The sequence below is a fragment of the Callospermophilus lateralis genome, chromosome 17 (assembly GCF_048772815.1).
Source record: "Callospermophilus lateralis isolate mCalLat2 chromosome 17, mCalLat2.hap1, whole genome shotgun sequence".
NCBI lineage: Eukaryota > Metazoa > Chordata > Mammalia > Rodentia > Sciuridae > Callospermophilus > Callospermophilus lateralis.
In genome coordinates, this window is record NC_135321.1 from 66,581 (window position 1) to 88,866 (window position 22,286).

At 46.5% G+C, this 22,286-nt stretch overlaps 2 protein-coding genes across 2 annotated transcripts; both read left to right on the forward strand.

Moving 5' to 3' along the window:
* The first annotated feature begins 4,660 nt into the window (after nt 1-4,660).
* Nucleotides 4,661-7,917, forward strand: LOC143388345 (regucalcin-like). Its single transcript, XM_077105653.1, has 5 exons — nt 4,661-4,928; nt 5,429-5,644; nt 6,197-6,328; nt 7,432-7,586; nt 7,867-7,917. The coding sequence occupies exons 1-5, from the start codon at nt 4,661-4,663 to the stop codon at nt 7,915-7,917; spliced, it is 822 nt and encodes a 273-aa protein (XP_076961768.1).
* A 10,692-nt stretch (nt 7,918-18,609) lies between these two features.
* Nucleotides 18,610-19,657, forward strand: LOC143388344 (MKI67 FHA domain-interacting nucleolar phosphoprotein-like). Its single transcript, XM_077105638.1, has one exon. The coding sequence runs from the start codon at nt 18,655-18,657 to the stop codon at nt 19,564-19,566; it is 912 nt and encodes a 303-aa protein (XP_076961753.1). The 5' UTR covers nt 18,610-18,654; the 3' UTR covers nt 19,567-19,657.
* The last annotated feature ends 2,629 nt before the right edge of the window (nt 19,658-22,286 follow it).

Genomic DNA, 22,286 nt, shown 5'->3' on the forward strand with positions numbered 1-22,286 from the left:
GTAGGGAGAGGGAGGGAGGGGTACAGGGGCTGTGAGCAGGGGCAGGGACAGGGAGGGAGAGGTGCAGGGGGTGTGAGTAGGGAGAGGGAGGGAGGGGTACAGGGGCCTGTGAGCAGGGAGAGGGAGGGAGGGGTACAGGGCCTGTGAGCAGGGAGAGGGAGGGAGGGATACAGGGGGTGTGAGCAGGGACAGGGAGGGAGGGGTACAGGGGCCTGTGAGCAGGGAGAGGAAGGGAGGGGTACAGGGGGATGTGAGCAGGGAGAGGGAGGGAGGGGTACAGGGGTGTGTGAGTAGGGAGAGGGAGGGAGGGGTACAGGGGGTGTGAGCAGGGAGAGGAAGGGAGGGGTACAGGGGGGTGTGAGCAGGGAGAGGGAGGGAGGGGTACAGGGGGGTGTGAGCAGGGAGGGGGGAGGGAGGGGTACAGGGGTCTGTGAGCAGGGATGGGTGTGTGGGTGCCCAGATTCCCTCTACATGCAGATGACCTTCCACTGGGCACCCCACCCCACAGCTGCCATGGTCACCCCAGGTCTACAGGATGCAGGGTTCCAGTCTCTCCATATGAGAGCCCCCTCTTTCCCCCAGAAGCTCTCCTGGGACTATGGGGGTCATGCCTTTGGGGCAGGGTCTCCCAGAGACTCTCTTCTGGTTAGGGAGGTCCTTGCTGCCCAGGGCATGAGTTCTGTGGCCCGCTGATGTCAGTGTCCACATCCACTGCCGGCCCTGGGAATGCAAAAGGCCCTCTGCTGCCTGATAGGTAGGGATGCGGACAGGGAGGTGACCTGGAGGGTCTTGGGGCCCAAGGAGTCAGCAGGGTGCTGAGAAGAGGGGCAGATGGAGAAGGGACAGAGGGGACAGGGAGACAACTGGAGTGATGAGGACCCAAGCTTAGGGCCTGGGGTCCTGGGTGGGGGGAGATGCAGGAAGGAGCTTCCCAGGACCCTGCAGAGGACGGCCTGCCCTTCAGGACCCCAGCCCCAGAGATGTGGACCAGAGGCAGGAGGTGCTCTGAGCCCCGAGGGTGTAGGGCTGACGGCGGCCAGCAGGAGGCGCAGGGAGTCTTCTGAGCATCAGCGCCGCTGTCAGCCTTGAGGCAGGGACTGGGTCCATCCCATGGTGACACACAGGGCAGGTGAGCAGGGCGGGGCTGTCCTGGTCCTGCCCGAACTGGACACACCAGGCAGGTGAGCCGGGCAGTCTGATGAACAGGTGCTCATGGAAGGTGACCTTGACACAGACTCAGGGCTGTGACGTGGGCAGCGGCAGGACCCAGAGTCACTCAGGAGAGGCTCAGGTGGAGGCTCAGGCCGCAGCCTGGGGAAGAAGTCAGCCTGTCACTTGCGGGAGAGGAAAGTGCTCCTGCGGGACCCTGAGGCCCAGCCAGGGCTCATGAGGGACATGGAGTGCTGGGCGCAGGAGGAGAGAGGCTCAGGCCCTGGGCTGCGGGATTTGGTGATGGAGGAGAGCTGAGCCTCTCTCTCAGGGAGACGTCTGTCCCCAGGCAGACCACAGCCTGAGCCCCACCTTGCCCCTGTGCCTCTCCCAGGAAGCAGCCTAAGGCCAGCTGACCCGAGGCTCTGGGCAGACCCAGGGTGCTTTCCTGTCACAGGGTCCCTGGGCGACAACACCAGTCAGGAAGGAGTTGGGATGAGGGGTGCTCAGCTGAGCCCCAGAGGGGGCCACTCCTAGACAGGAGACGTGATAAAGCAGTGCCACCACTCACAGACCCAAAGAGAGGAGGGCAGGGTCTCATGCTCTGGACAGAGGGAGCCAGCTGACCCACCAGGGGGCAGGGGGCATGACCCCAGGGCCTAGGCCTGTGTCGGGGTCCAGCGAGTCACTCCAGCAGGTCTCCCACAGGGAGTACCGCCTGGTGGGCTCACCACAAGCACACAGGTCATTGCACCTCCCAAGATGCCTCAGGGCCATCACGGCTTCAATGGACAGCAAAGTGGGTCGTGGGGCCAGCAGGCCGGGTCCAGCAAACTATCTCCAGCTGTCCCACAGGGAGGAAGGAGTGTCACCAGGAGGGTGAGAACTGGACACTTTCCATGTGACTGAGCCCTGCTCTGGTCGGGGAGCCCACCCCATGCCAGCAGCGTCGCAGCAGGACATCAGAGGAGTCACTATAGGGGACACAGGCTCACACTGACTCGGCACAAGGCTCCTGCTCTGGGGGAGCAGACGGGGAGAGGGTGGTGCCAGGGAGACCTGGTTGAAGAGGCTCCCAAACCCAAGGGTCTGCAGAGCTGAGCAGAGGGGAGGGGGGAAGGAGCCCCAGGGCCCAGGGAGCTGCAGAGCTGAGAAGGGGGGGGGGAAGGAGCCCCAGGGCCCAGGGAGCTGCAGAGCTGAGAAGGGGGGAGGGGGGAAGGAGCCCCAGGGCCCAGGGAGCTGCAGAGCTGAGAAGGGGGGGGTGGGGGGGGTGGAAGGAGCCTGGTGGACAGGACATCTGGAAGGCTGGGATGAGGGGCCAACTTTGGATGCAATTTCATGGCCCTGTTAGTGTCCTGCGCTTGGAAACAAAGAGTCACAGGGGCTTAAACCATTTCGCCAGTCCAGTGGGATCTTCTCCCCCAGCCTTGGAGGCCAGAAGACTGAGAGGAGGGGTCATAGGGCTTAGCTCCCTCCACAGGCTCCAGGCAGGACTTGTCCAGCTACAGAGGGAACTTTACAGATGGCGGGAGTGCCAAGGTGGCTCTTCAGCACTTGGCCAGTGCAGGGGAACATTGGGGCTGATGTAGGAAATGACCACAAACCAGCAGTTGAAAACCACAGGAACCTGTCCTCTGCCAGCCCTGGAGGGCAGAGGCCAAGGCCAGGGGCCCCAGGCTGAGATCCCTGCACAGGCTCCTGGTGGCCCTGGGCTGGTGGCCCCTCACTGCAGTCTCTGCCTCCGTCTCCACGTGGGTCCTCCTCTGTGCCTGTGTCCCCTCCCCTGTCTCTAGTGAGGACACGGCCATTGCATGAGGGCCACCTGATCCAGGATGGTGTCATGTTGAGATCATTACCTAATTACATCTGCAGAGACCCTACATGCAAAAGAAGCCCTACCCGAGGTCCCAGTGCACTTGGGGTGCTATTCAGCCCACTGGGGTAGGACATGGGGAGGCATCCCAGGTGGGGAGGAGGAAGGCAGGTGATTGACAGGAGGAGGAAGGCAGGGGAGCAGGGGCGAGTGGGCCAGCCCATGTGGGATGCCTGATAGACTTCCAAGCAGGGTGCTGGGCACGGAGTCCCGTCTGGGAGCCCGTGTGTTCTCATCTACAAACGGGGGAGTCATGGGAGGTCAGAGGGTGTAAGTCATGAGACAGATGAGATCATCCACCCCAGGTGCAGAAGGAAGCTGCCCGGGACTCCTGGCAGGGCCTGGGAACGGGCCAGCATTTGGCAGGTGGAGGACGAGCACAGGTGGACGGCCGGACCACCAGGGAGCGGAGAAGGGTGGGTGCCTGGCGTCCTGTTGTGGGGTCACAGGGGCATGACAAGCGGTTTGGTGCCAGGGCCCCTGGAATGTGGGAGCAAAGGGCGTGTGGGGCTCTGCGCCCTCACAGTGTGTCTCTGGGAGAGCTAGGTGCTCTGCATGGAGGCCCATCACCCATCCTATGTGCCCAGGGCCCCGTGTCCCCTGAAGTCCTGGGGCTCGTTTAGCTTTGAAGCTGTCCTGCCTGATTGTGGACCCATGTCCCTGAGGTCCTAGGGCTCGTTGGTACCTTTGCCACAGGTGTCCAGCATCACTCGTGGCCTGAGGGTTGCAGGGGCCCAGCCGGGGCACCTGCTTCTTCAGCACCTGTCCCCCTGCTCCAGAGCCCCTGAAGTGTGGGCTGTCACACCCTGGGCACAGGACAGACCATGGGGTGGGAAGTCCTGGTGTATAGCTATAGTTGGAAGGACCAAAGCCGGGCTTGCTGTCATCCAGGTTAAATCCTGGAAACACTGACATCCTCCTGGCTGCTGTGTGGAGCCCGCACCTGGCTCTGACCCCGGGTTATGCCAAACATGCACCTGTCCTGACTCAGGAGCTAGGGTGGGGGTGACTGTGCATTTTCCAGGCTCATGTGTGTGCATGGACCCACACACCTGGGAGGTACCTGTGTGTCTGTGGGGCTTGCATACCTGTGTGGACTGCTGACCCCTGTGGATTCACACACCTGGGAGGTACCTGTATGTCTGTGGGGCTTGCACACCTGTGTGGACTGCTGACCCCTGTGGATTCACACACCTGGGAGGTACCTGTGTGTCTGAGAGGCTTGCACACCTGTGTGGCTGACGACCCCTGTGGGTTTTCTGAGGAGCAGAAGCAGCACTCTGGGAGCATCCCCCACTCACCCTCCCCCTCCCCAAGGGCAGGTGCCACTGTCCTCCTTGCAGATCAGGGCTGGCCCCAAGTCTGTGTCTGGCCTCAGGCACCCTCCTGTGGAGCCTGCCCCAGGCCCAGCGTCCTGCCCAAGGGCTCAGGGGCACCCGTGGCTCTCACACTGGCAGTGATGTGAGGAGAGGCCAGCGCTCTCCACTCCTGCAGTCCTGGTGGCCCTGCAGGCAGGCTTGGCAGCCTCCAGTCCCATCTGGAGGCCCTGTGGTGGCCATCGTGGGGAGGGGGTGCAGAGAGGTGGTACACGCAGGCCCAGCAGGACTGGTCCTGTGCTGAGATGTGCTCTGTGCCCTGATGGTGCCTCCTGGCGGGAGCCCCGTGGGTGGAGTCTCCTGGAGAAGCAGCAGCCGGGCCACCCTGCTGTCCTCTGTCCTCCCAGGAGACCCTGTTGGCTGTGTGGCTCTGCGTAGAGAGGGCAGCTACGTGGTGGCCTCTGGCACCTGCCTTGGCCTCCTGGACTGGGAGAAGGGGCAGGTGGAGTGGGCGGCCTGGCTGGACAGGGACAAGCCCCACAACAGGTTCAACGATGGGAAGGTGGACCCCGCCGGAAGGTTTGTGGCAGGTGGGCTGCTGAAAGGACTGGCCCAGGCCACCTGCAGAGCCTCCCATCATGGCGGATGCCGGCTGGGTGGGGACCTCAGGAGCCCTCCCCAGGCTGCTGGCAAGCTGCCCCCGGGGGCCATGCAGGTGCTGGGCAGCCCACAGGTTCCCTCCCGCTCCAAAGCCCATGGCTTCCATGTCATTCTTCCCAGATCCCTGCCCAGAGAGGACTCTGGGAGGGTCAAAGCAGCCAGGGTGGGGCAGTGGCCAGGGCCGCTGGCCAGAGGCCATTCACGTGTGGCTGAGGGCCCTGCACCTCTGCCTGAGCAGGACTCTTCCCAGTGGAACATCCCTGGGGTCCCCCCTTCGCCCATCACAGAGGCTTACTCACAGATACCGCCTGAGGGCCATCCTGCCTGCTGTCCCCCGACTGAGGGTGACCACAGCTCTCTGCAGAGTGGGTCTGTGTGGGGTGGGCAGGACAGGGTGGGGTGCTGCCCACTGACCTTCCATTCTCTCAAGGCACCATGCCAGAGGTGTCCACCCCAGGAGTGTGGGAGCTGGGGCAGGGCTCCCTGTACACACTCTATGCTGACCGCTCCGTGGTCAGACAGCTGGACCAGCTGGGCATCCCCAAAGGGCTGGACTGGTCCCTGGACCATCACACTCTCTACCACGTGGACGGCCTGGACTACTCTGTGCGGGCCTATGACTACGACGTGCAGACAGGAGGCCTGGGTAGGGACCACCGTTGCTAGCCCCCCACGCCTTCCCCAGAGGAAGGCCTCCGTGGCCAGCCCCCACACCCTCCCTGGATGGGGCCACCGTGACCAGCCCCCCCCACACCATCCCTGGGGTAGGAGCCTCCGTGGTCAGCCCTCACACCCTCTATGGGTGGGGCCACCATGGCCAGCCCCCATGCCCTACCTGGGCGGGGCCTCCCTGGCCAGCCCAGCACGCCCTCCCTCAGGTATGGGCCTCTGTGGCCAGCCCCCCATACCCTCACTGGGGTAGGAGTCTCCATGGCCAGCTCCCCACATCCTCCTTGAAGTACGGGCCTCCATGGCCAGCCCCATAAGCCCTCACTGGGCGGGACCAACAATGGCCAGCCCCCCATGCCCTTCTCGGGGAGGGCCTTTTATGGCCAGCCCCCCACACCCTCCTGAGTCCCCTCCTGGGGTCCCAGATGCACCACGGGGTATGTCACTCCCTCACGTTGTTGAGGCCACACTATGTCACCCTCTGGTCTGGGCAGTGAGGGGCCACGCGCCTCTGTCTGTCCTGCCGCAGCAAACCCACGACAGGTGTGCCAGCTGGAGCCAGAGCAAGGCATGCCAGATGGGCTGTGCATGGACAACACGGGGACACTCTGGGTGGCCTGCATTGACGGAGGCAGAGTGATCCGCATGAACCCCGAGACAGGTGTGTGCACAGGGCAGTCAGTCAAGAAGGGGCCATGGGGTGCTCTGTGCCACGGTGTTCAGGGTCCAGGAGTGGGAGGGCAGCACCACTTGCTTGTCCAGCTACAGGGGGACCTCTGCAGATGGCGAGAATGCCAGGGTGGCCCCTCAGCACTTGGGAAGTGCAGGGAATACAGGGGCTGAGGTAGAAATTGACCACAAACCAGCGGTTGAAAACTACAAGACCTTGTCCTCTCCCACCCTGAAGGGAGAAGGCTGGACCAGGGTCACAGGCTGAGCTCCCTGCACAGGCTCCAGGGGGCTCCTCCTGCCTCTCCAGCTCCTGGACTCCAGGTGACCCTGGGGTGGTGGCCCCTCACTCCAGTCTCTGCCTCTGTCTCCACGGGGCTCCTCCTCTGTACCTGTGTCCTCTCCTCTGTCTCTTGAGAGGACACAGCCATCGTATGAGGGCCACCTGACCCAGGAGGAGCCCATCTCAGGATCCTTCACTAACGACCTCTACAGAGACCCTGTTACCACACCAGGTCCCACTCACAGATTCTGGGGTGCAAATGTGGACAGGACCCACCTCTTACCATGGTGTCCAGTTCCCTCCATGGGCTCCAGAGAGGCTCCTCCTGCTTCTCCAGCTCCTGGACTCCAGGTGGCCCCTCACTCCAGTCTCTGCCTCTGTCTCCACGGGGCTCCTCCTCTGTGTCTGTGTCCCCTCCTCTGTCTCTTGGGAGGACATGGCCATTGCATGAGGGCCCCCTGACCCAGGAGGAGCCCATCTCAGGACACTTCACTAACGACCTCTGCAGAGACCCTGTTCCCACACCAAGTCCCACTCACAGGTTCTGTGGTGCAAATGTGGACAGGACCAACTTCTTACAATGGGTCCAGCTCCCTCCAGGAGACTGGCCTCTCCAGCTCCTGGGCTCCAGGTGGCCCTGCTGACCCCTGCAGTCCATGAAGCAGGGCAGACTTGGGGATCAAGTGCTGCAGGTGCCAGGGAGAACCAGTAGGCCCAGGGCCCCAATGGGGAGTGGACACAGTCAGGCCACCTGGGGTCCTGCAGCAGGCGGGTGGCTGGGCTTCAGGGACGTACCTGAGCTTTACTCACAGGGACGCGGCTGTGCACCCTGGAGATGCCAGTGTCCAGGGTGACGTCCTGCTGTTTCGGCGGGGCTGAATACTCTGACTTGTATGGGACCACTGCAGCGGACAGCCTGAGTCCAGAGCAGCTGTTGCGGGAGCTGCAGGCAGGACATGTCTTCAAGGTCAGTGGGGTGTCCCTGCCAGGGTCAGCTTGGCTCCCGGCCATGTCTGCTCGGCCAGGTGTAATACATCTTGGCCTCGGGGACTGGAGCGGGCTTGGCAGCATCCATGGGGACATCTGTCCACCTGGAATACAGCCCTCCCGAGGCCCCACATGCCCTGCTGTGCACAGAGACGTTTACGGGAGGTTTAGGAAGCTGGCGTGGCTGGGACTGCCGTGGCTGGTGCTGCTGGGAGACTCGGCCGCGCCCAGGGACTCACCTCCACCCTCTCCTCCCACAGGTCACGGGCCTGGGGGTGAGGGGCCTCGCGTCCCGCACCTTCGCTAGCTGAGGGTACCCCACCGTCCAGCGCAGCTCAAGCCAGGCCTTCGTCCCTGGGGTCAGGCCAGGCTCGGCTCTGGCAGGGTGCTCCCTGCCTGACTGCTGTTCACAGCTAATAATAAATGTGGCCACCTCAACGCCATCTCTGCAGCTGCTGCCCTGGGATGTGGTCCCCCCCAGGACTGCCCCATGCTATGCCCAGTGTCACCCAGCTTCAGCTTGTAATGCCCCCGTGTGTTCTCCAAGGTCTCCACAGGTCACCTGCATTCCCCAGAACATGTGGCCAACACTTGTGTCTCTGAGGTTGGCCTCTCTGCCTCCACTTGGTGCTGGAACCTGAGCATGGGCTGTAGCTATGCTGGACCTGCACAAGTCCATCAGCCAGGGATCAAGCCAGACATCAGGTGCCTTCACAGCACTAGGCGCCCAGCATCTCTACTTCCAAACAGCCCATTTACCCCTGGAAGGCACCCGCACTCCAGCAGTGATCCAGTCCCCTGCCCAGCCCTGTAGCCTGCCCACTGCCTGTGTCTGAATGGCCTACTGTGGATAGGTCCTGCCCATGGAATCCACACGGTGTGACCCTCTGTGTTGACTTCTCTCACTGAGCCCCAGGTCTCAAGGTCCGTCCCACTTGCAGCATGTGTCAGAGCTGAAGTCCTTTTCAGGACTGAGTCATATTCCATCATGTGGATGGAGTCGTCCTGTTCCCCATTCCTCCTCAGTGGACAACTGGGTCATTTCTCCTTTCTGACCCTTGTGCATGGTGCTGCTGTGAATGTTCACACACAAGTTTTCATTCCAGCGGTTGTTTCTGGGTCTTCAGGGGCGTACCGAGGCTGGAGGTAATGTGGAATGGGAACTCCCTGCATAACCCAGAGAGGCCACTGTGCACTGTCCCTGCACAGGGGCTCCACGCTGCCCTCCCACATACACATGCTAAGAGTGATGCAGAACATTGAGTCCCTGACTCCAGAGGGCTCAGCACAGAGCTCCTGGAGGTCCCCACACAGGTGGCCTGCAGCTGCACACGGCTCTGCTTGCCAGCTGCCGGGAGTCTCTGTCCTGGGGTCCCCGTGAACATGTGGCAGAGTGCAGCTTGTGCTGTTGACAGGGGCGGGCAGTGCTGTGACCAGGAAGGGCCATCCTGGGGTTTGAGCCTCCATCCTGGGAGTGAGGCCTATGTGGAGTTGGTCCTGGCCAAGTGGTCAGTCCTGGAGAGGGGCAGCTGGCCTGGGAAGAGGGAGAGACCTGGTCTCAGGTGCAGCCACTGATACAGGGTGCTGAGGGGTCAGTTGGGGACCTTAGGGAGGCCAAGCAGGGGCCCAGGAAGTGGGTGTCCTCCTGCTGACCACCACTGTCTGCTCAGGGGCTGGGAGTCCAGGAGGCAACTGTGTGGGAGACCAACTTTGCACGTGACTGAGTCACACTCCCTGGCTGGGTGCTGAGGTGCTCAGTCACAGAAATGTGGCAGAACTTTCCCCACCTTCTTGGGTTCGAGGGTCGGTGTCTGGGGCATGGTGTGTCTTGCTACAGCCCCATGGGTGGAGCTACACTCACCTGTTCGTTTGTGATATAACCCCTTGCCCTGTTTAGGGTAGAATCTTCCATGGAAGTGCCTTGTGTGTGTCCCCTTCTCTTACTGAGCCCTTGGGTGTGGCCTACCCAGGTGTCAGTCCCCTGCTGACAGTGGACATCATGAAGATAGACTCAGCCCCCTGAAACCTGACCCCTTGCCTCATTTGAAAAGCTTCTCCTCAATAAAAGGGTCAGCGCATGCTCTCTCTCTCTCTTCCTGCGGACCCTTAAGGTCAGAGGAGCCGTCACAGTGACCCCAAAGAAAAAGGTATTTGTGTCTCTTGTGTGGTCATTTTGCACAGCTCAGGCAGCCCAGTTTACCTGGAGTGGCCCCTGAGCCTTTTAGTTGCAAGAAGAGAAACCTGGCACATGATTTTGGAAATTCAAATGGAAATGAAACCCATTAAACACTATTTGTCAAAAGGTGGTGATTTAACAAGGTTTGAAAACTATATTCAGTGAAATGAAAGTATATGCAAACCAAAACTTCCACAAAAATTGACCCATAATCATCCATAACTAAAATTTGAAAAAAAAAAATTAAAGAGAAACAGAAGAAAATCCATGTAATCTAACCCTAACCCTAACCCTAACCCCAACCCCAACCCTAACCCTAACCCTATCCCTAACCCTATCCCTAACCCTATCCCTATCCCTATCCCCTAACCCTAACCCTATCCCTAACCCCTAACCCTAACCCTTAACCCTAACCCCAACCCCTAACCCTAACCCCTAACCCCTAACCCTAACCCCTAACCCCAACCCCTAACCCCTAACCCTAACCCTAAACCCTAACCCCTAACCCCAACCCCAACCCTAACCCTAACCCTAAACCCTAACCCCTAACCCTAACCCTAACCCTGACCCTGACCCTGGCCCTGACCCCGACCCTAACCCCGACCCTAACCCTAAAACCCTAACCCTAAAACCCTAACCCTAAAACCCTAACCCTAAAACCCTAATCCTAAGCGTAACCCCTAACCCTAACCCTAAGCGTAACCCCTAACCCTAACCTCTAACCCCTAACCCCTAACCCTACCCAAACCCAAACCCCAAACCCTAAACAACCCTAAACCCTAAACCCTAAACCCTAAACCTAACCCTAACCCTAAACCCTAAACCCTAACCCTAAACCCTAAACCTAACCCTAACCCTAACCCCTAAACCCTAAACCCTAATCCCTAAACCCTAACCCTAAAACCTAAAACCTAATCCCTAAACTTTAAGCCTAACCCTAAACTCTAAACCCTAAACCCTACCCTAATCCTAACCCCATCCCCTAACCCTAACCCCAACCCCTAACCCCTAATTCCTAACCCAACCCCAAACCTAACCCCTAACCCTTTACCTTAACCCCTAACCCAGCAAGTTAGAAGCCTGCACTCACCTTGTTGGAGGCACTAAAGATGAACAACAGGAATACTGTAGCGTTCTTTTGAGGTAATGTCGTGCACGCGAACAGCAGCTAATGAGCGAGAATAGCTAATGAGCGAGAATAATGTAATGTATTCACATTACATTAAAACCTAAAGGAGGGTTATGGTATTGGTTTTCGAAGCAAAAGTATGATTATCACCTTAATATGAAAGACCTCAGAGCAGCTATAATATCAGTTCTGATACTATAGTATGAATATAATACTATTAAAAGACAGGATAGCTACTAAGTTTGTTGCTGATGCACTAGTATGAATACCAAAGGCAATTGGAAAACGGTTACATCAGTTTTAGATGCTACAGTACACAGTGCACAGGGCAGATATTGTATTAGTTTCAGATGCAATAGTATGGATATTATAGTAATACTGGAGTTTCAGGGTAGCTATTCTTCCAGTTTTGATGTAGGAAAGATGTTACATTAATACTAAAGGACACAGGGCAGCTTTTACATTAGTTTTAGAAGCCAGATTATGGACATAGTAGTAAAGGCCACAGGATGGCTCTCATAGTAGTTTAAGATGCAATAGTATACATATTATGTTAGTATTGAAGGCCAAAAGTCAACTTTTTAAAAACTTTTGATGCTGTAGCATGGATATCATATTAATATTAATGGCTATAGTTCGACTATATCAGATGTCAGATGCTACTCTGTGGATATTAGTAATAAAGGACTCAGAGAAGGTATTACATTTGTGTCAGAGGCTGAAATATATATATATTTCACATTAAAAGGTTAATGTTATATTAACCTTTAATTAATATATAAAATACATTAATAAATTTTTCTATATTAATAAATATATCAATATATTGCTATATTCATTATATGTTAATACATAAAATATATATATTTCACAAAAAGATTAAAGTTCACCTGTCTTATTTGTAATAGATGCTGTAATATGGATATTACATTAATATGAAATGCCACAGGGCAGCTTTTAGAACAGTTTAACATGTTGAAATAAATATGTTTTACAAGTAGTAAACACCAGAGACTCACCATTATATTAGTTTAAGAGACTTTAGTGTGGATAGTATGGCTGTTGCATAATTATTCAAGGTCACAGGGCAGATATTATATCAGCTTTAGTTGCTACAGTATGAATATATAACTATTAAAATCACAGTACACTTAATATATTAATATCTGATTCTATAATATGGATACCATATTGGTGTTAAACTACACAGGACAGCAAGTAGTTTTAGGTGCTACAGTTTGCACATCGTGTTAATCTTAAATTCTTCAGAGCAGCAATTATGTTACTTTTAAATACTATAGTATGGAAATCATATTAGTTATAAAGGCCACAGAGCAGCTATTATATCAGTTTTAGATACTACAGTATGGATTCTGTATTTGTATTAAAAGAACAAAGGACAGCTATTATTTCAGTTTCATAAGCCAAGTATGGATGCTATATCAATATTAAAGTCCATGGAGCAGCTATTATCAATTTTAGATGCTAGTATTCTCACATCATATGATTATTAAAGGCTGAAGGGTAGCCATTATTTTATCGGCTATAGCATGAATACTGCATTAGTATTCAAGGCACAAGGCAGTGATTATGTCGGTTTCAGATGATATGATGTGAATATAATGTTAGTATTAGAAAACACAGAGCGGCTACTACATTAGCTTTAAATGATATAGTGTGAATATCATATTAATACTAAAGGTACAGGGTAGTTATTATATCAGTTTCACATATTCTGATATGTCCATTATATTAGTATTAAAGGCCATAGGGAAACTATTATGTCCATTTCCGATGCTATATTTTGGATTTTAAGTTAGTAATAGAAGTCATAAATATTAGTATATACACATCCACCCAGTCACATTTAATACCAATGGAATAGCTGAACTGTGGCCCTCAATATTAATATAACATACATAATGTGATCTTTAATACCAATGGAACACTGTATTAGTATTAAAGGTAAGAGGGCATATATTAGTTCTTGATGTTCTGGTATGGATATCCTATTAATATTAAATGGCACAGGGCAACAATTATGTAAGCTTCAAGTGCTATAGTTTGGATATCTTCTTAGTTAAAGACCACAAAGCAGCTATTATATTTGTTTTATATGCTATAGTACAGATTATATATTAATATTGAAGGTCACAGGGCAGCTAGTATATTTGTTTTAGAGTTCATAATATGGATATTATATTAATATTGAAAGCTACCTATTATATTAGTACTGGAAGCCACATGATACTTATTTTATTAATATTAATGCCACAACAAGCTATTTTTAAGGAGTTATAGAATGGAGTTTGAGTTAATAATAAAAGCCACTTTGCAGCTCTTACATTACAGTTATACACTATTTTATGGATATTATATTAGTAGTAATTAGATATTATTATATATTATATTAGTAGTAAAGGCCAAAATGCAATTCTTATATCAGATTTAGATGCTATAGGATGAATATTATATTAGTAATAAATGAGGCAGTGCAGCTATTCATTTTGCATACTATAATATGAATATCTTATTATTGAAAGCTTCATGGCATACATTATCTTAGGTTTTGATACAATAATATGCATATCATATTAGAATTAAAAATCACAGACAGTTACTATATTCAATTTTGAAGCTATAATATGAATATCATGTCAGTATTTAAGCCCACAGGACAGCTACAATATTAATTTTAGGTTCTATTGTATGGATATCTTATTAGTATTAAAGACCACAGGGCAGATATTATATGATATTATATTAGATTAAGATTCTGTAATATGAATATTATATTAGTACTAAAATCCACAGGGAACCTATTGTATTGGTTTTAGATGCTATAATAAGGATGCTATAGTAAGGATAAATTACCTACCACAGGCAGGTAATTTATCAGTTTTCAAAGCTATCATATGGATAATGTTAGTATTAAAGGTCACAGGGCAGTTGTTGTATCAGTTTTATATGCCATAATGAGGCTATCATGTTTCTGTTATAGCATCTATTCTGTGCAGATATTTTGTCAGCATTAACTAATAATATGAATAAGATAGTATTTAAGGCCACATGACAGCTATTCTATTTGTTTTAGATGCTGTAGTACTATATTACATTATTATTAAAGACTCCAGGGAAGCTATTTTGTTATATTTAGATGGTAGAGTATGGATATCATGTTAGTATAGTATTAAAGGCTGCAAGAAAACTATTATGCCACTTTTAATAGCTATAGTAAAGGCCATAGAAGAGATCTTCAGTTTTAGATACTGTAACAAGGATGTCATATTAATAATAATATAATGATAATATAATGATTATATTAATATAATATACAGGGAATTTACAATATTAGTTTTATGGGTTACTCTATGGATGTTATATTATTATTAAAAGTCACAGAGTAGTTGGGCTGGGGTTGTGGCTCATTTGTAGAGTGCCTGCCTAGCACATGTGAGGCACTGAATTCAATCCTCAGCACCACATTAAAAAAACAAAAAAGGTATTATTTCCATATACAACTAAAACAATATTTTTAAAAAATTCAGTGTAGCTATTATATTAGTTTTATATGTCACAGTATGAATATTATATTAATATTTAAGGCAATAGGGAAGCTAATATATTATTTTTAGATGGTATATATGAATATATATATATATATATATTTAATATATATATATATTTTAAAAAGTGTTAAAGCCCACGGGTAAATATTTTATTATTTTTAGGTGCTAGTTTATCAATATCATATTAATATTAAGGGACCTTGGCAAATGTTATAATATGGATATCATATTAGTACTAAAAGCCACAGGACAGCTATTATATTAGTTTTAGATGCTATAATATGGACATTGTATTAATATGAAAGGCCACAGGAAAGGTATGTTATTAGTCTTAGGTTCACAGTATGGATATAATATTAATACTAAATTACACATTTCAATTACTATGTCAGTTTTTGATGCCATAATATGGATACCATATTAGTTATAAAGTTCACAGGGGAGCTATTATATCCATTACAATTTCATAGTATGGATGACATGTTTGTCTTAAAAGGTCACAGGCAGCTCTTCAGTTTTAAAACTAATATTATATCCACATTATAGCATGTAAAACTGATATAACAGCTTTCCTCTGGCCTTAAAGCTTCCCTTTGGCCCACAAGAGTTCTGTGTTTGGGACTGGGGTCTCTGATGGCTTCATGAATGTGGCATGCTTGGTGGTTAGGAAGTTTCTGTGCCAAGATGAGGAATGTCTGGATGCTAGGAAAACTTCTGTGTAAAGACACAGGATGCCTACCTGCTGTAGCAATGCCCTGCATTAGAAGGCTCTGTGCTAGAGTCTTATCGGCTTTGACCTTGATTGCAGGCACACAGCTCCTGGGAATAAAGAAACACTCTTGTTATACAATAAAAATGTTTCACCAAGCTCCCATGCTCCTGGACCTGCCCACCTAACAGTAACTGTAAATAATAAACTTTCTTGATAGCTACACAAACTTCTAACATTGCATATTGTAACTGTAGAATGTAACTGAGGAATAAGCTGCATAACATTGCTAACTCTATAAACTTCCAAATGACACAATAAACAATAGTATATTACTGATGCCAATGACCAAATGCAACCTATTGATATAAATAAAGCTGAAAGCTTGACCATTCTGCCATTCTGTCATTCTGACTCTGCATCTTCTCTCTCTCTTTTTATTTTCCTTACATTTAATATTAATATCCATACAGTGATCTATAAAGCTAATATAACAGCTACCCTGTGACCACATTATTGATATTACATTTGTATTAAAGGCCATAGAGAAGCTATAATATTAGTTTTAGTTGCAATATTATGGATATCATAGTAGTATTAAAGGCCATTGAAGGTATTATCTTAGTTTTGGATGCTATACTATTTATATCACAATATGATTAAACACTGCAGGGTAACTATTAATTTTAGATGCTATATTATTGATATAAGAGGCCAAAGGGCCACTATTATTTCCAGATAGTACAGTATTGTTTTAGTAAGCTTTTTTGCCATTGTGTCTAAAATTCCTGACAAGAACAATTTTTAGAGAATGAAATTTTATTTGACACTTATATTTTCCAGGTCTCAGTCCATAGAAGACCAACTCCATGGCTCTTGCCCAAATGGTATAGAGGTAGGAAGTAAATCAAGACATGGCAAAGAGGAAGCAGATAGAGAGTTCTGCTCACCAGAGACAAATATACACTCCAAAGAAATGGCCCCAGTGACCCACCTTCTCCAGCTACACACTACCTTCCTACAGTTACCATCCAGTTAAACACTATCAGTGGATTAATGCCCTCACTAGGTTAAGGCTCTCATAACCAAATAATTTCACCTTTAAATTTTTCTTGCCTTTTCTCACACATGAGCTTTAGAGTAACACTTCATATCTAAACCATAACATTGTGTCCTTGGCCCCCAAATGTTCATGTCCATCTCATGATGCAAAATACATTGAATTCATTTCCAGAAGCCCATATATTCTTAACAGTTCCAGTATTCCCCAAAAGTCAAAGTCCAAAACCTCTTCTGAAATTTAAGGAAAACTCAGCATGAGACCCCATAAAAATCAAAGCAAGCTACATAATCCAATATATAATGGCATAGATTAAACATTTCCATTCTACAAGTGATAAATAGGGGCATAGAAAGAAGAGATGGGATCAAAACAAGACCAAAATCAAGCTGGGCAAAAAGATCTGTAGTTCCACATCAAGCATGCCAGGCAAGCGCATTACTGCTTGAGCCACATCCCCAGCCCAACTGACTACTATTAAATGACAGCGGTCAGCTATTATGTTAACTTTATATGCTATCATATGGATATGCTATATTATAGTGTTTATTGCTATCATATGGATATTTTACTTAAAATGACAAGGGGGCTATTTTATTAGTTTTAGAGGGTGTAATATGGATAAAATATTAATATTAAATGCCACAGTCTAGCTACTATATTAGTTTTAGGAGATATAGTTTGGGTATCATATTATCTCTAAGGGTCACAGGGCTAATATTTTATCAGGTTTAGATGCTATTATGAGCATCATATAAATGTTAAGGCCAAAGAGCAACTATTATATCAAGTTAAGATGCTATAATAAGGATGTCTATTGATATTAAAGGATACAGAGCAGCTATTATATCAATTTTAGATACATTAGTATGTATTACATTAGCTTCAAGGGCCACAGGGAAGATATTATATTGGCTTGAAATGCTATAGTATGGATATTACTTTAGTATAAAAGGCTATAGGGAGGCTATAATGTTAGTTTTGTATGTTATGGCATGAATATTGTATTAACATTAAATGTCACAGGGAAGCTATTATATATCAGTTTTAGATGTTACACTCTTAATATCATATTAAGGCAACTATTGTATTTGTTTTAGATCTATGACATGCATGTTATTGTTTCAGTCATCTTTTTCACTGCTTTGACCAAAGGATCTGACAAGAACGATTTTAAAGGAGGAAAAGTTTATTTAGGGGCTCACAGTTTCAGAGATCTCAGCCAATAGATGGCCAACTCCATTCCTTGGGGCTTAAGGTGGGTCACAAGAGTGTGGTGAAGGAAAGTGGTGATCAGGAAGCAGAGAACCTAAGCTCAGCTCACCAAATATGTACCCCAAAGGCACAGCCCCAATGACCCACCTCCTCCAGCTACACACTATCAGCCTGCAGTTTCCACTCAGTTAATTCCTGTCAGAGGATTACTAATTTGGGTTAAGGCTCTTATAACCCATCATTTCACCTTTAAACTTCCTTACATTGTCTCACACATGAGCATATCCGAAACAATTATTTGGTATTAAGGCCACAGTACATCTATTATTTTAAATGCAGCAGTATGGATATTATATTAATATTAAAGGCCACAGGGCAGCTATTATATTATATTAGCTTTGAATACTATAGGATGGATATCATATAAATATCAAAGGCCACAGGGAAACTATTGCATCAGTTTCAGATGTTCCAATATGAATATAAGAATTAAACACTCCAGGTCAATAATTATGTACTATTAGATACTCAAGTATGAATATCATGTTAGCATTAAAGTCAACATAGCAATATATTGATTTTAATACTATCCTATAAATATCATATTAGTTTAATGGCCACAAAGCTGACATTATATTAGTTTAAGGTGATACAATATCATATTAATATTATAGGACCTATTTACCAGTTTTATATGGAGCACCTATTTATCAGTTTTAGATTTATAATATGGATATTAAATGAATAATTAAATTTCATAAGAAACTTATTAAATTGGCTTCACAGGTTATAGGAATGATGTAACATTAATATTAAAGGCCACAGGACATCTATTACATCAGTTTTGGAGGCTATAATATTATTTTCAAGAGCTATAGGGGAGCTTTTAGTTTAACATGCTTTAGCATGGATGTCACTTAGTATTAAATTCTATTGCCCAGCTACTTACTTGTTTTAGACATTATAGTTTGCATCTATTAGTAATAAAGACCTCCAATATCAGTTTTTTTGCTATAATATGGAAATCATATTAATACTGAAGGCCACAGAATAGTTATTTAATCAGTTTTCCATGCTATAGTATGAATAACAAACCAGTAATAAAGGCCACAAGACAGCTATTGTATTAAATTTAGAGGTCACATTTCTGGGAGCGCGCCGCGTGGAGGTGTGCTGCTGCGGGTCTCAACATGGTGGGGTCTCCGTTCGTCGTCCCACCCGGGCCGATTCTTTCTCTGAACCCGCAGGAAGACGTCCAGTTTCAGAAGGAGGTGCAGCACGTCCGCCAGCGCGTAACCCAGCCAAAAAAGCAAGAAAAACTTATTCCTGGAGTAATTTTTGTGGGCCATCTGCCTCCAGCACTTTATGAAACCCAAATCAAAGCATATTTCTCCCAGTTTGGCACTATTACAAGATTTAGACTATCCAGAAGTAAAAAGACTGGAAATAGCAGAGGCTATGCCTTTGTGGAGTTTAAGTCTGAAGATGTTGCCAAGATAGTTGCTGAAACAATGAATAACTACCTTTTTGGTGAAAGACTCTTGGTGTGTCGTTTTATGCCACCAGAAAAAGTACACAAAGAACTTTTTAAAGAGTGGAATACTCCATTTCGTCAGCCATCGTATCCAGCCGTGAAGCGGTATAATCGGAAGCGGACATTTTTTCAAAAACTGCAAATGGAAGAGCGATTTAAAAAGAAAGAAAAATTGCTCAGGAAAAAAATAGCAGCAAAAGGAATTAATTATGATTTTCCTTCATTGGTTTTATCATCCAGTAAGACCAAAGATCCTTCAGATAAACCTACAAAGAAGAAAAAGTCTTCAGGCATACCAAAGAAGAAGAAGAAGCGGGTTTCTAAAGGCACTGCTGCCACTCCTGACAAGTCTATAGATAGCCAGGGCCCCACACCAGTTTGTACACCAACATTTTTAGAGAAACGAAAATCTGAAGTGGCGGGAATGGATGATGATGAAGATGATGAAATAGTTTTCAAGCTGCCCATATATGATGCAGAAGGAGCAGTAGAGACTCCAACACCTAAACAGTCAGGGAAGAAAAGACGAAGACAAAAACCAAGCAGTGATTCTGAACATATTATATGAATATATATCTTCTGACAAAATGTGATGGTTTTCTTACAGTGGCTGACTATATTTTACAAGGTACAAGGAAATGCAACCATCAATAGACTCAAAAGAGAAAACATGCTATTTGGAAAGCAATCAGTCCTTTGGCCTTTTTGCCCCTGTTGAAATACGGGGGTACATCAGAGCTTGCAGTGGTTGGGCTCACACTGCCTTTGCCCTGGTCTCAGTTTTTCTATCCCCTCTTTATTTTGCCTGTGTTAAAGGGTCACTGTTAACTGTACATTTAACAACTAATCTGAAGCTATTTTTATCGCCACCAAATAAAGACAGTCAATCCTGAAAAAAAAAAAAATTTAGAGGTCACAGTATTAATGTTATGATATTAAAGTCTAGAGGGCAGCTATCATATTAGTTTTGGATGCTATACTATCAATATTAAAGGACACAAGGAAGTTATTAAATTAGTTTTATATGGTATATTATAAATATCATATTAGCACTAAAGGCCACAGAGCAGTTATTACTTTTAGTTTTAAAGAGCACAATATGTTTATCATATTAAAGGGCCCAGGCAGCTACTATATTAAGTTTAGGAGCTGCAGTATGGATAGCATATTAGTATTAAAGTCCACAAGGTATCTATTATACTAGTTTTAAATCCAACAGTATGGATATAATATTTGTCCTAAGGACACAGGACATATGTAATATCAATTTAAGATGCTATATTATGGATATAATATTAATATTTAAAGCCAGAAATCATCTATAATGTAATATATGCTATTATATGGATATTATAGTAAGATTAAAGGACACAAATCATCTATTATATTAGTTTGAGTTGCAGTAGCATGGATATCATATTGGTATTTAAAGCCACAGTGCCACTATTTTATTAGTATTGGATATACTGTAGCACAGATATCATATTAATATAAAAGCCACTGGGAAGATATTATATTAATTTTGATGCTATACTATAAAATTGTAATAGTTTTAAAGTTACAGGGCAGCTACTATATTAGTTTTAGATGATAAATTAGCTATTATTTCAGTTTCAGAGGCTACAGTACAAATATCATGTTAGTATTAAAGTGAACAGGTTAGATATTATATTGGCATATAAATGTCATAGGGAAGATACTAAATTAGTTCAATATGCTATAATATTGACATTGCATTGATATGGAAGACAACAATTCAGCTATTGCATCAGCTTTAAATACTGTAGTATGAATACCTATTAGCATTAAAGGCCACAGGGCACTATTATTCTAGTTTTAGAAGCTTTGGTATGGATATTATATGGCTATTATAGATTACAGGCAGCCATTTCATCAGATTTAGATCAACAGTATAGATATTTTATTAGTATTAAAGTTTTATATTCTGTTATAATTATTATATTACTATAAAATTCTACAAGGCTGCTATATTATCAGTTTTTGATGCTATAGTATGTATGCACTATCAGTATTAAAACATCACTTGACAACTATTACATTAATTTCAGAGGCCACAGTTTTTATCTCAATATTGAAGGCTACCAGGCAGCTATTATATTAGTTTTAGATGCTACAGTATGGATATTATGTTAATATTACAGGTCACAGAGCAGCTATTATATTAGTTTTTGGAAGGTATAGCATGGACATCATTAATATTAAACACAACAGGCACCTATTAGTATTAGATATTATAGCATGAATATCATTACTATTAAAGACCACAGGGAAGCTATTATAATGTTTTCTAGGTACCATAGTGCATATCATATTACTCTTGAAGGCCAAAAGGAAGCTATTTTATTCATTGTAGAGTCTACAGTATGAATATAATATTAGAATAAAAGGCTACATGGAGACTATAATGATGCTACATATGGATAAAATTATTATTAAAAGGCTACAGGACAGCTATTCTGTTAGTTTCAGAGGCCAAAGTATTGATATTATATTAAAGTCAAAGGCAACAGGGCAGCTATCATATTACTATTAATGCTATAGTATGGATATATGACATTTATAGGCCACAGGGCATCTATTTTATTAGTTTTAGATGCTATAATAATGGATATTAGTAGTAAAGACCAAAATTCAGATATTATATTTGATTTATGTGCTATAGTATGGAAATTATATAAGTATTAAAGACCACAGGGCAGCTGCTATAGTACTTTAGGATGCTATAGTATCATATTACATTAATATTATCATATTACATTAAACCAAATTCAGCTACTGTTACTTTTAGATTGCATATTATAGATATCATATGATCATGAAAAGACACAAAACAGCTCTTATATTAAGTTTATGTGCTCTACCATGCGGCCAGCGCAATGGTTTCATTAATGAGGTTCTTGGCATAAAAGTTAGCTAGTGAGATCGAAATAAACACACAGACTCAGTTACCTTTTTCTATGACCAGGTCCGAGATGGCTCCCCTCTCTGGTTCCCTCTTCTAACCGCCCGGCAGGGCAGCTAGGATTACTCAGGGCTAGCAGGAGAGAGAGAGCGAGCACGCCAGGGAGTAGCCTTTTATTGGGGAGCAAGAAATTCAGGGGAGAATTCCATCCAATGAAGGTTGAAGGGGGGCCGTACTCCAAGGTCAGGGTCAGTGATTGGGCCTCCGGGGTCAGTGGTCAGATACACCCCCACATGGACAGGTTCTCTCAACAGGAGAGGGCCGGGAAAGCTCCGACACAGCCAGAGCGCCTCAGACCCTAACGG